This window comes from Botryllus schlosseri, chromosome 2, assembly GCF_051294905.1.
Source record: "Botryllus schlosseri isolate E-star chromosome 2, Bs_hap1, whole genome shotgun sequence".
NCBI classification, from domain to species: Eukaryota; Metazoa; Chordata; class Ascidiacea; order Stolidobranchia; family Styelidae; genus Botryllus; species Botryllus schlosseri.
The window spans coordinates 13,482,530-13,494,990 of record NC_137237.1 but is presented as its reverse complement, the minus strand read 5'-3'; the positions used below and the strand labels follow the sequence as shown (position 1 = coordinate 13,494,990).

General features: G+C 37.7%; 2 protein-coding genes across 2 annotated transcripts; one reads left to right on the top strand and one right to left on the bottom strand.

Moving 5' to 3' along the window:
- Positions 1 to 1,866: 1,866 nt before the first annotated feature.
- Positions 1,867 to 2,998, bottom strand: LOC145433663 (large ribosomal subunit protein bL12m-like). Its single transcript, XM_080310825.1, has one exon. The coding sequence runs from the start codon at positions 2,506 to 2,508 to the stop codon at positions 1,954 to 1,956; it is 555 nt and encodes a 184-aa protein (XP_080166951.1). The 5' UTR covers positions 2,509 to 2,998; the 3' UTR covers positions 1,867 to 1,953.
- A 3,359-nt stretch (positions 2,999 to 6,357) lies between these two features.
- On the top strand, positions 6,358 to 9,801 carry LOC145433660 (uncharacterized). The gene is made up of 2 exons (XM_080310821.1): positions 6,358 to 8,251; positions 8,885 to 9,801. Exons 1-2 carry the CDS (start codon positions 6,483 to 6,485, stop codon positions 9,798 to 9,800), a joined length of 2,685 nt encoding a protein of 894 aa, XP_080166947.1. The 5' UTR covers positions 6,358 to 6,482; the 3' UTR covers position 9,801.
- Positions 9,802 to 12,461: the final 2,660 nt, after the last annotated feature.

Here is a 12,461-nt window from a genome sequence, read left to right as displayed (position 1 = left end):
AACCTGCAAATAACATGTTTTAATTGAAAATCTCACCTTTCTCAACATGACACAAACTCTGTAAAACAACTAATTTTACTTTTATTCTATATACAGTACCTATTGTACTACACACAAGGTAGTCAGTATAACTCAGAACAGATAATTGCCGACATAAATTATGCTGGAAATAATTTTTGAAAATTGAAGAAAAATTTGCTACACAGTTTGAGGTGAACACACAGTACTTCAAAAATGAATCAGAATTCACAACTAACGCAATGATAAGATGCAATATTTTATTTATTCTACACAATACATTTGGGCAACGATCAGCACTAAACAATGAAATGGACAATAACAACGAAAATCAATGTCAGCGGGTTGGTAGATTTCATATTATGGTGAGATATCAACTATGCACTTGCACATATCAGATATATATATTTATCTTTGATGATATGTCTTCCAAACTTCTTTGACTTTCAGTGTTGTTTATACACACTCTTTTTGATGCTAACTCGGTCTTCCAACGCCGGCATCATCCTATTGTTTTTGCTGTTTCAAAAAAACTTCACAACTTTTTCAATTTTTTCATCTGAAAGCATCTTCCATTTTTGTGGTGGTGGCAAAGAATAACTCCAGTGTCTTGTTCTTGCTGTTTCGCATCTCTCAACAACCTTCCACTTACTCCAAAAATTTCCGAGATTTTCATTCTTGACCAATTGTTAAGATTTGAATTTTTTGAGGTCTTGTTGAATTAGGGCTATTGTTTTTTCTTATATTTTTGATACGATATTTCAAAAGCAACTTCATTTTCATATTTGTCTTTTCCCGTCCCTACAAATTCCTGAATCTCATCAACATGTAAAACCTTGGCAAGCTTTCTTTCAACATTAAGATTCCTTTCTTGTATTTTTCTTTTTCCGTATCTAATTTTTCGATTTCCATAAAGAGAATGCAGCTTTACTGGAGATTCACCAACAGCATGAAGACTCTGATATGTGCATTGTTAATATCTCACCATAACATGAAGACTACAATGCATGAGATATTGCATCTTATCATTGCGATAGTTGTGAATTCTGATTAATTTTTGAAGTATTGTGTGTTCACCTCAAACTGTGTAGCAAATTTTCTCCATTATTTTAAAAAATATCTCCTAAAATTATTTCCAGCATAATTTATGTCAGCAATTATCTGTTCTGAGTTATACTGACTACCTTGTGTATAGTACAATAGGTACTGTATATAGAATAAAAGTAAAATTAGTTGTTTTACAGAGTTTGTGTCGTGTTAAGAAAGATGAGATTTTCAATTGAAACATGTTATTTGCAGGTTAGTTTCATGGCACTCTTATGATATGTAATGATTCTATAGCGAGGAATGTTATAGTTGATTCTGAAAGTCCTTATCAGGAGCTTTCCAATGACACCTTACACTTGATGACACCTCCTCTTGGTCAAAAGAAATTTGCAATTAAAAATGACGTCACGCGTGAGCGATTTTCGAAGACATGCGCAGAATCAAAGGGTTAAAGGTCAGACTATGCAACCCCAGGAGTCAAAGTAGGGGGCAAAGTATCTAGTAGGATGTAAATGAACAATTGTGAAAGTCTCATCCTCAACAACCCTAATTTGATCGAATTATGGCAAATTTAAGTTACATGTTTATATTTCTGACAATTTTTCTGCCTGAGCGATCACAAAAATGGCAATTTTTGGACGGTCATACCTTCGGATTTAGTTGACCTTTTTTGTTGAAATTTGGATTTCTGAAATCAGAAAACAAAGCTCTGTAAGCATGCCAATTTTCGTGATGTTTCGAGATAGTTGGGATATGGCCTGGACCAAGTGATATGATTTTACCCATTGACCAGTCAACAGGTCAGAAAACAATAGCATTCTCATTTAGCATCATAAATCTTAGAATGACGCCTGACCATATCCACTCGCATGTTATATATCAAACTGATCAATCTATGACTACAGTAGCTCCAGCTTCTTGCAATATCTTTAGCGCTTCATCCGCTTCCTCCTTCGGCACGTCCTTTTTGACGACTTGAGGTAAACTTTCGACAAAGCTCTTGGCTTTCACAAGGTTCATATCAGGCATAAGGCTCTTGACAGCTTTGATTACCTTTATTTTAGAATCCGCAGCAAAGCTGTTCAATCGCACCGTGAATTCGGTTTGCTCTTTGACAACGGGAGCGTCGTCCTCTGTTGTAGAGTCGCCTGTTGGTGCTGCGATACCCGTCATCATCGGAGTGTCGCTGATGTTCAATGTCTTTTTTAGTAGTTTATTAAGTTCTGATACCTCCAGGACAGTTAAATGAGAAATTTCATCTACTATTTTGACAATTTTCGGGGCATAAACTTGTTCGGCAGTTTCCAGTGGTGGCATGGGGGTTTCTGAAACCTGTGCAGCATCAGCCGTTGTGTTGTTTGAAGCAGACGATCGCATCAAGCGTTTGGCACATGTCAGTGCATTCTGACGGCATACAATTCTTGCAACCGAAGGCCTGAACATGATTGAAATCTGCAAAATGATAACCGTAATGTGAAAAGTATTCAAGTAAATTGTCAGTCAGACAGACACTTGCACTGAAGATGTTACACGGAACTAAATGAACATCAAAAAACATATTTTGATCACTATCACATCAGCATCATTATTATTAATTTTACCATTTTCAAATCAGCGCCTAGTGGTTCGAACGTCCACACCTTTTTATTGAAGTGCATAACAATGAAAACAATTTTTCAATAACCAAGAGTCACGGCGAGACTGTACAAATTTTGGCAAAGACAGAGTGCATGACAGCATGAGGATTGCTGTTGCAAACAAAAGTGGTCCAGTGGGGCACGGTTTACAAACTTACTAATCTTCTGCCTTAACTATTAAGGATAGAATCTCTACTTCAGCAGCCATAGCCTGGAACCGAAGCATCTCATACAAGACACAACACCGCGAAATACTCAACATTCCCTCGCTGCACTGCACATAATATGACGATAATAATAATACTACCGTACTAAGGTAAAATTAAGAGCATGTCATTTCTTACCACTGTGATTCTGCCAGAAAATGCTTACGTCATATTTCTGAAATCGCTGAGTTATTGGTGTCGCAATGATTCACTTGTGCTAAATTCAAATATTATAACCGGAAAAACAATTTCGCGACAGATTTGGAGTGCAAACTAACTGAAACACATGAGTTTCATCAATAAATGGCACAAACGGTATGATCAATACAATATGTCATCGAAACTTGGAAGGAGTGCTTCATTTAACAACCGCCAGGTAATACTTATGGCATCTAAATTTTCAGCCGTTACGTAATCTACGCAGGCGGACCTACTTGGATTCTCGCCTGTAGCCGAAGCATCAGAGGTTAATTTGTGTTCCTTCCCCCATGTGTGACTATCTCTTGTGGCGGCGAGAGGCCCGGAAACAAACTCCACAAATGATTATACGTGATATCGAGCAGAAAAAAAAATAATAACGTTTAACGCATTGCACACTATGTGTCTTGAGCACATCAGAATATAAATGATTACGATTATTGCGATCAACGTCATGTTCGTTTTTGGTTTAGGTCGACTGTAAGGCAGCAATTTATAAGTTATTCAATAAACAATAAAAACAAAACAAATGCAATAGCGTTGCTTCTGCTTCGGACATTTGATATATTCGCAAAACTATTTCATCGTGGTTTTACGTAGCCTACTTTTTGAAGATCAAAACGCACGATTTTGCGTCAAATACGACTTTTCGTCAAATTCGACTTTCGGTCAATTCCAATTTTGGTAAGTTTCAATCGACAAATATAACACCTCAAATGTAACGGCGTGCCCTCTGCTTCGGATATATTATATATTTGGATAAGTATTACATCATGATATTAACGATAATATCAAAAAGTTGAGATATTGCGTACTTTTTCAAGATCAAAATGCACAATTTTGCGTCAAATACGAATTCTCGTTCAATTCGATTTTCGGTCAGTTTCAATCAACAATTAGGACACCCAAAATGTAATGGCGTGCCCTCTGCTTCGGATATGTCATATATCTGGATAGGTATTACATCATGATATTAACGATAATATCGAAAAGTTGAGAAATTGCGTACTTTTTGAGGATCAAAATGTACGATTTTGCGTCAAATACGACTTTTCGTCAAATTCGATTTTCGGTCAGTTTCAATCGACAATTAGGACACCTAAAATGTAACGGCGTGCCATCTGTTTCGGATATGTTATTTATTGGGATAAGTATTACATCATAGTATTAACGATAATATCAAAAAGTTGAGAAATTGTGTACTTTTTGAGGATCAAAATGCATAATTTTGTGTCAAATACGACTTTTCGTCAAATTCGATTCTCGGTCAGTTTTAATCGACAATTAGGACACCAAAAATGTAACGGCGTGCCCTCTTCTTCGGATATGTTATATATCTGGATAGGTATTAAATCATGATATTAACGATAATATCGAAAAGTTGAGAAATTGCGTACTTTTTGAGGATCAAAATGTACGATTTTGCGTCAAATACGACTTTTCGTCAAATTCGATTTTCGGTCAGTTTCAATCGACAATTAGGACACCTAAAATGTAACGGCGTGCCATCTGTTTCGGATATGTTATTTATTGGGATAAGTATTACATCATAGTATTAACGATAATATCAAAAAGTTGAGAAACTGTGTACTTTTTGAGGATCAAAATGCATAATTTTGTGTCAAATACGACTTTTCGTCAAATTCGATTTTCGGTCAGTCTCAATCGACAATTAGGACACCAAAAATGTAACGGCGTGCCCTCTTCTTCGGATATGTTATATATTTGGATAAGTATCAAATCATGATATTAACGATAATATCAAAAAATTGAGAAATTGCGTACTTTTTCAAGATCAAAATGCACAATTTTGCGTCAAATACGAACTCTCGTCCAATTCGATTTTCGATCAGTTTCAATCAACAATTAGGACACCCAAAATATAACGGCGTGCCCTCTGCTTTGGATATGTTATATATTTGGATAAGTATTACATCATGATATTAATGATAATATCAAAAAGTTGAGAAATTGCGTACTTTTTGAGGATCAAAATGCACGATTTTGCGCCAAATACGACTTTTCGTTCAATTCGACTTTTGGTCATTTTCAATCGACAATTAGGACACCTAAAATATAACGGCGTGCCCTCTGCTTCGGATATGTCATATATCTAGATAAGTATTACATCGTGATATTAACGGTAATATCAAAAAGTTGAGAAATTGCGTACTTTTTTAAGATTAAAGTGCATGATTTTGCGTCAAATACGAATTTTCGTCCAATTCGATTTTTGGTCAGTTTCAATCGACAATTAGAACACCCAAAATGTAACGGCGTGCCCTCTGCTTCGGATATGTTATATATTCGGATAAGTATTACATCATGATATTATTGACAATAGCAAAAAGTTGAGAAATTGCGTACTTTTTTAAGATCAAAATGCCCGATTTTGCGTCAAATACCACTTTTCGTCCAATTCGATTTTCGGTCAGTTTCAATCGACAATTAGGACGCTCGAAATGAAACGCAAAGCTTCGAGATATTAGGCCTTTTTGGCGTTGGTAATAGGTTGATCTTCAATATGGTTTGTCTTTGTTTACTTGGGGTGTTCATGGTATTTGTCAACTACTATGGTCATTTACACAAGGCCATTTGTTCATTTTAATCCGTAGCTGCCGACTTGTAGCACGGTCCGAATATGACCGATTACACTGATGAGATAGCGAGGAGGGGCCTTGATAAACATCCAACACTAAGGTAGGAATTCTTGAGTCAACCTCGGTAGCTAACGACTATAATGGCTGTCAATTGAATTCACGATCAATAATTGGTATTTTGCGGCGTAGACACGAAGATTATTAAGGGCCCCCGCGCCACAATTACGTTAGTTGATGAACCAGCTCGTCATGTCATTTGAACTTGTGAACTACATGAAGAAGAAGTGTTGTCACTTGGCAAAACCAATACGGTGCAGTGTTAAGAATTGTATGTTGCAAGCGTTGTTCTATCCAGGGTCATGGGTCGGGCTTCTACCCGTACCAAGCATTCAAGTACCCATCAGTCAAGTACCCATCAGCCAAGTACCAAGCAGTCAACTACCAAGCAGTCAATTACCAAGCAGTCAACTACCAAGCAGTCAACTACCAAGCAGTCAACTACCAAGCAGTCAAGTACCCATCAGCCAAGTACCAAGCAGTCAACTACCAAGCAGTCAAGTATCAAGCAGCTAAGTACCAAGAAGAAATATCTAGTGAAGACTATAGCTAATTTTCTGCATCGTAATGGAGTAGAATCACTAAGAACTGATAAACTCCAAAATGATTTTCTGGATAGCTGCAGTTATTGTAAAGGGAAAAGCACGACGCAGCGGAAAACACTTCTGCGTAGTTTCTGTAAACTTCAAGACGTGGAGATAAAGAATGCTCTCAAAGGAATGTCTCGTTTCGAAACAGATGATGTGGCAACCAGTGATGACGTCAATGTCCGCTGTATTGTTGAAAAACACAACTCCAAACAAGTTGATGGGTTGACAAATTTTGCTGGTCAGAGGTACTGTGTGTGTCGCAAAGAGTGGCGCGGGGAGGAGCTAGTTCAATGTGACACGTGTGAGTCGTGGTTTCATGATATCTGTATTTTCAAAGGCACTGATCTGCGTAAATTTGTAAAGGGAAAGTGGGAAAAAGTACCATTACTGTGCCAACACGCCACTGTAGCCGTACATACCAAATCAGGATCAGGAATATTCCACCGTGTTGATGGAAATATGCAATCAAAGATTCTTCAAGATGCCGGTACCTGTACCTCATCGGTGGAGCTATTGACAAAAGGGACTCAAACCGATAGCATTCATGATGTACAAGAGATTCCATCGTGTAATGATGGCATTGCGCAGATCCACAAATCTTTCTCTGATGAACCGTCGGATAACGAAGGGGAAACCGGACTTGGCTCATTAATGACCAGCAGTAAACTCGACCTTATTACATCTAAAACAATTGAAATCGAAGGTCACTTTAATATTGAGGGAAGTAAATGGAAATACATCGTCGGTGTTGATAATAACAGATTCGATAAGGACGAGTACAGGAATGTTATTCTGGACCCTATAAAATCTTTGTACGACGAATGCGTTCCGGCCTTTCTCAATCATTATTTGCGACATGTCGTCACCGAAAGAGGGAGTGACTGTTATGAAGTCGGTAATGCAAATCTGTATTGCTCGCACAAAACATGTTACGTTACGTATCGTGTAACCTTTATGCAGCGTCAAAATTGTCCAGATGTTGAAGGGAGAATTATTATCGACGGAACTCGTTGTCACACAGGAGAATGCGTACGATCACGTCCAGTTCGCGGAAGCGAGCGGAAAATGATCAGAAGTAAACTGGAGCACCGAAAGCCGGCATCGCTCCACAACGAGTTGTACGATACTCTGACCGCTGAGCAGAGGATCCTCGGCTCCCATACAGACGTGCCAAGTTCCAACGTACTTCGAAAACTCAAGTGCGAACAGACTTTAATTGATGTCAAACGCGAATGGTACGTCAACTTGGAGAAAATGAAGGATGAAGAGGCGGATTCCACAAGATTTATTAGATCCATTCAAACATCTCCCCCGCAAATCATTATATTTACAATTTTCGGGATCAAAGCGTTTAATACCTTATGTAAGATAGACATGATTTATTGCGACGCCAGTGGGAGCCTGAAAAGAGGCGAAGACTTCCAAATTTATACGTTGTTGGTGCGGAATCCTATCAAAGGAGAAGTTTCTCTTCCTATCGCTTCCTGCATTACAAAAAGTCACGACTCTATATCTATCTCACAGTTCCTGAATTTTTTTCTATCTGAACGATTTCGCCTGACCGGAGCTCAATCAGCTCCGCTAAGGATTATTATCGATGGATCGCCTGCAATGTGGAATGCAATTTTAAGATCGTTTTGCAACGAAACAAGACTGCAATATTACGTCCGCTGCTATCGCGTAGTATCTGGAATGCCAAATGCGAATGACCTTAAACTGCCATTTATTCAGAATTGCTTGGCACATGCCATGAAAGCTGCAAAAGTCATGATCGTCAAACATTATAAAAAGCGCCTCAAAACACATGCCATGTGTTGGATTTCCAAAATGTTTCGAGCGAAAACCATTGAAGAATTGGACTCGATTGTAAAAAGTTTCATCATCGTTACAAATTGCAAGTAAGATTTCAATATCAATCAAGTTCAGAGTTTATGACTGATCCACTATATTTATCAACTGCGTATAACTGCGTATATAAATGGTACTAATAGTCATAACTTTCCTTGTATAGACGGACTATATAAATATATATAGTAATGATGCCAGCCTCAAGTTCACATCCGTGTTCGGCATATGCGAACGTTGCTAATTTAAAAGTTAGTCCTTGCGAAAAGAAACAAAATTCAGAAATGTGAAGATTTTCTCGAAACTATAGTATTGTCTACTCTTGCATCGTGTTGGATCCCTCACAGGATCAATCACAAACCTAAATCCTTCTACCCGTACCCACCTTAGTGATGTGATGCCGCGTGGCGTCGTAAGTTCACTCTGATCACACAGCACCATTTCTGCAAAAGTTTAAGTTCACACATTCATGCACTCATGGTATACATAGGCGCAGATCGTGTGTATGTGTATCATGAGTCGGTGTATATGCTGCAAAAACATCAAGGACAAAAAAATAAACAATATAGTCCTTTCCACGAACACAAGCCTTCACATATATGTGCCCCCATATTCCTACATATATGGTGCGTAAATGATGTGTCATTCAGTGATGGTATCTTCGAATATATATTCATATTTTACAGGTATACGTCAACTTTTGTTGATGATCATTTCGACCATATAATGAAAGAAGATGGAAGCAATGTAGACGGAATAGATTCGTTCCCGAGAGACTTCGCACACTCAGACTCTAGCGAGACTATTTTGATTGAATCTAAAAAGCAAGATGAGTATCATGAGCTCCGATCACCATTTCGTCACAGGTATGGGACTATGACAGAAGCATTCCGAGAATCGCAGGACTACATAGCTCATTCATCAGAACTTGCCGGATCGTCACGCCAGTTGAATGTATACAACGATGGCATTTTTTGCGACATCGTTGTAAAATTTATTTTAAGTAAAATCCCAACGACTTCGGAATTAATGATTGGAGATCTAAGCCGGCATTGTAACAATTTCTCAACGGCTAAGCAAACCGAAATGTACAACGGATTTTCGAACAATTACCGACGGATAGCCAAGTCCAGGTACCGCAATATCACAATTGACAATAGAACTCAGGGATGCGTCGAGCAAAGCTTTGATTGGCTAAAAAATGTTATACTGGGGAAAGAAAGAGCAAACCGTTTGGATAGTTTCGTTGTCAAATATAAACGTTCAATTTTGATTCAAGAAAAAAAATTCTTCGACGCACTTTATCGAAATGGATATTTGGCAACATTATTATACAAATTAAGTGATCAGTCCGTATCAAAGACTTCGAAAACAGTACAGTCAAAGTTTAAACGAAAGAAGTCACGCGGTAAAGGATGCTATTCGAGCGATCGGATTAACATCATCAAGACCACAATCAAATACGCCAATCAGCGTACAACAAAAGCTGTTGCTTTGAATTGCCCCGAAACGATAGATCTGACGGATCAAGCTCCATCATCCCCTCCGATCTCTTCGGAACGCAATTTGGTACCATTTACATTGGATTTGCCACAAATTTGAAGAGAACAGTGATATTTCTGACCTGATCACAAATTTTCCTCGTCAATGTGTTAATACTAACAGCAAATGCCTACAATGCCACGCTGATGTAGACGAACATGTCGTATTCGGAACCCTTCCCAACATGCTGGTGATAAATGTCAGTCGCGGAACTCCAGAGGGCAAAAACATCACCTCAGTCCAGATACCCGATTCAATGGATCTCGAAGTAGATGGATTGAAATCCCATTATATACTAAAAGGGAAAGTAATCCATCATGGTACGTCGTGTGCATCGGGCCACTATCTCGCATATACCGGAAATCATGATGGATTCTGCACAGTATTCGACGACGACGCATTACGTGTGGTAAATACTGATCGGCTAATAATTGACACGCAACAAAATGCTACAATCCTGATGTACGTAAAAACTGGTGAGACGATCAAGGACGCAAGATCGAAGCAAATTCCTCGTCGCCGCATACCGCCTAATTTGGGCACATGCACAATTGTGGAGAAAAAGAAAGATGTGCCGTATGTTCCACGGTATGGAAACAATCTCAACAATATGACATGGACAGGAACGTCTGTCATGCAGTTGAATTCTATGTTAAACAATTTAAAAAAACTTACCACCTCGTCAATGAGAAATGGAAATGCGAAAGCAGAATGGTATCGACATTCTCTGTTCGTGAAAGGACAACTAAAATCCCTGAAAAAATTCAATTCGACTCTGAAATATGCCGAGAGCGAAACTACGGAAACGCATCTGGAAAATTTATTGGAATTCATTAAATCGAAATTTTGCCTTAGAACTAGAACCATTAAATATTTCAAGCACATGAGCGGGGAATTGTCCCTATACAGCTCGAAAGACAGTTTAGTCGTTTATCCGAATCCTGAGGTGTTTGGGAACGCTTTGTTTCATAGTTTTAAAGACAAAAAACGAAATTTCCGAGAATATGTAAACGAAGTGCTGCATTTTGAAGGAATGATATTTTTCGCAATGGCACTAAAAAATCAGGACTACAATTCAATATCGAAAGACTTTGGGTTTTCATTGGATTAATTGGAATGATATGCCGCATGAATTCGAATATTTCGTTTTTCCTCTAAATACGTCCATTTCTACAATCCTATATCTACATCGAGTATTCTTTACAAAATACACGTTTCGAAATTACATTTTCAATTTGCATATTAATCCGTTTGAAACTCATTGATTCGAGGGGAGTTGCTGGCAGAAATCTGGGACGAAGATGACAAAGCAGGACAGGACATAGCATTGTAAAACAGAAATTGTTATATCATGATGTTATAACAGATATTATCGTTAATACCATGATGTAATACTTATCCAAATGTATAACATATCCGAAGCAGAGGGCACGCCGTTACATTTTTGGTGTCCTAATTGTCGATTGAAACTGACCGAGAATCGAATTTGACGAAAAGTCGTATTTGACACAAAATTATGCATTTTGATCCTCAAAAAGTACACAATTTCTCAACTTTTTGATATTATCGTGAATACTATGATGTAATACTTATCCCAATAAATAACATATCCGAAACAGATGGCACGCCGTTACATTTTAGGTGTCCTAATTGTCGATTGAAACTGACCGAAAATCGAATTGGACGAAAAGTCGTATTTGACGCAAAATTGTACATTTTGATCCTCAAAAAGTACGCAATTTCTCAACTTTTCGATATTATCGTTAATATCATGATGTAATACCTATCCAGATATATGACATATCCGAAGCAGAGGGCACGCCGCTATATTTTAGGTGTCCTAATTGTCGATTGAAAATGACCAAAAGTCGAATTGAACGAAAAGTCGTATTTGGCGCAAAATCGTGCATTTTGATCCTCAAAAAGTACGCAATTTCTCAACTTTTTGATATCATCATTAATATCATGATGTAATACTTATCCAAATATATAACATATCCAAAGCAGAGGGCACGCCGTTATATTTTTGGTGTCCTAATTATCGATTGAGACTGACCTAAAATCGAATTTGACGAAAAGTCGTATTTGACACAAAATTATGCATTCTGATCCTCAAAAAGTACACAATTTCTCAACTTTTTGATATTATCGTTAATACTATGATGTAATACTTATCCCAATAAATAACATATCCGAAACAGATGGCACGCCGTTACATTTTAGGTGTCCTAATTGTCGATTGAAACTGACCGAAAATCGAATTGGACGAAAAGTCGTATTTGACGCAAAATCGTACATTTTGATCCTCAAAAAGTACGCAATTTCTCAACTTTTCGATATTATCGTTAATATCATGATGTAATACCTATCCAGATATATGACATATCCGAAGCAGAGGGCACGCCGCTATATTTTAGGTGTCCTAATTGTCGATTGAAAATGACCAAAAGTCGAATTGAACGGAAAGTCGTATTTGACGCAAAATCATGCATTTTGATCCTCAAAAAGTACACAATTTCTCAACTTTTTGATATTATCATTAATATCATGATGTAATACTTATCCAAATATATAACATATCCAAAGCAGAGGGCACGCCGTTATATTTTTGGTGTCCTAATTATCGATTGAGACTGACCAAAAATTGAATTTGACGAAAAGTCGTATTTGACGCAAAATCATGCATTTTGATCCTCAAAAAGTACACAATTTCTCAACTTT

What these genes read in the sequence shown, in the direction of transcription:
- LOC145433663 (XM_080310825.1), bottom strand. Translation starts at nt 2,508, where the DNA reads ATGTTCAGGCCTTCGGTTGCAAGAATTGTATGCCGTCAGAATGCACTG.
- LOC145433660 (XM_080310821.1), top strand. Translation starts at nt 6,483, where the DNA reads ATGTCTCGTTTCGAAACAGATGATGTGGCAACCAGTGATGACGTCAAT. An exon ending in ATCATCGTTACAAATTGCAA is followed by an intron (nt 8,252 to 8,884) that starts GTAAGATTTCAA and finishes CATATTTTACAG; the next exon opens with GTATACGTCAACTTTTGTTG.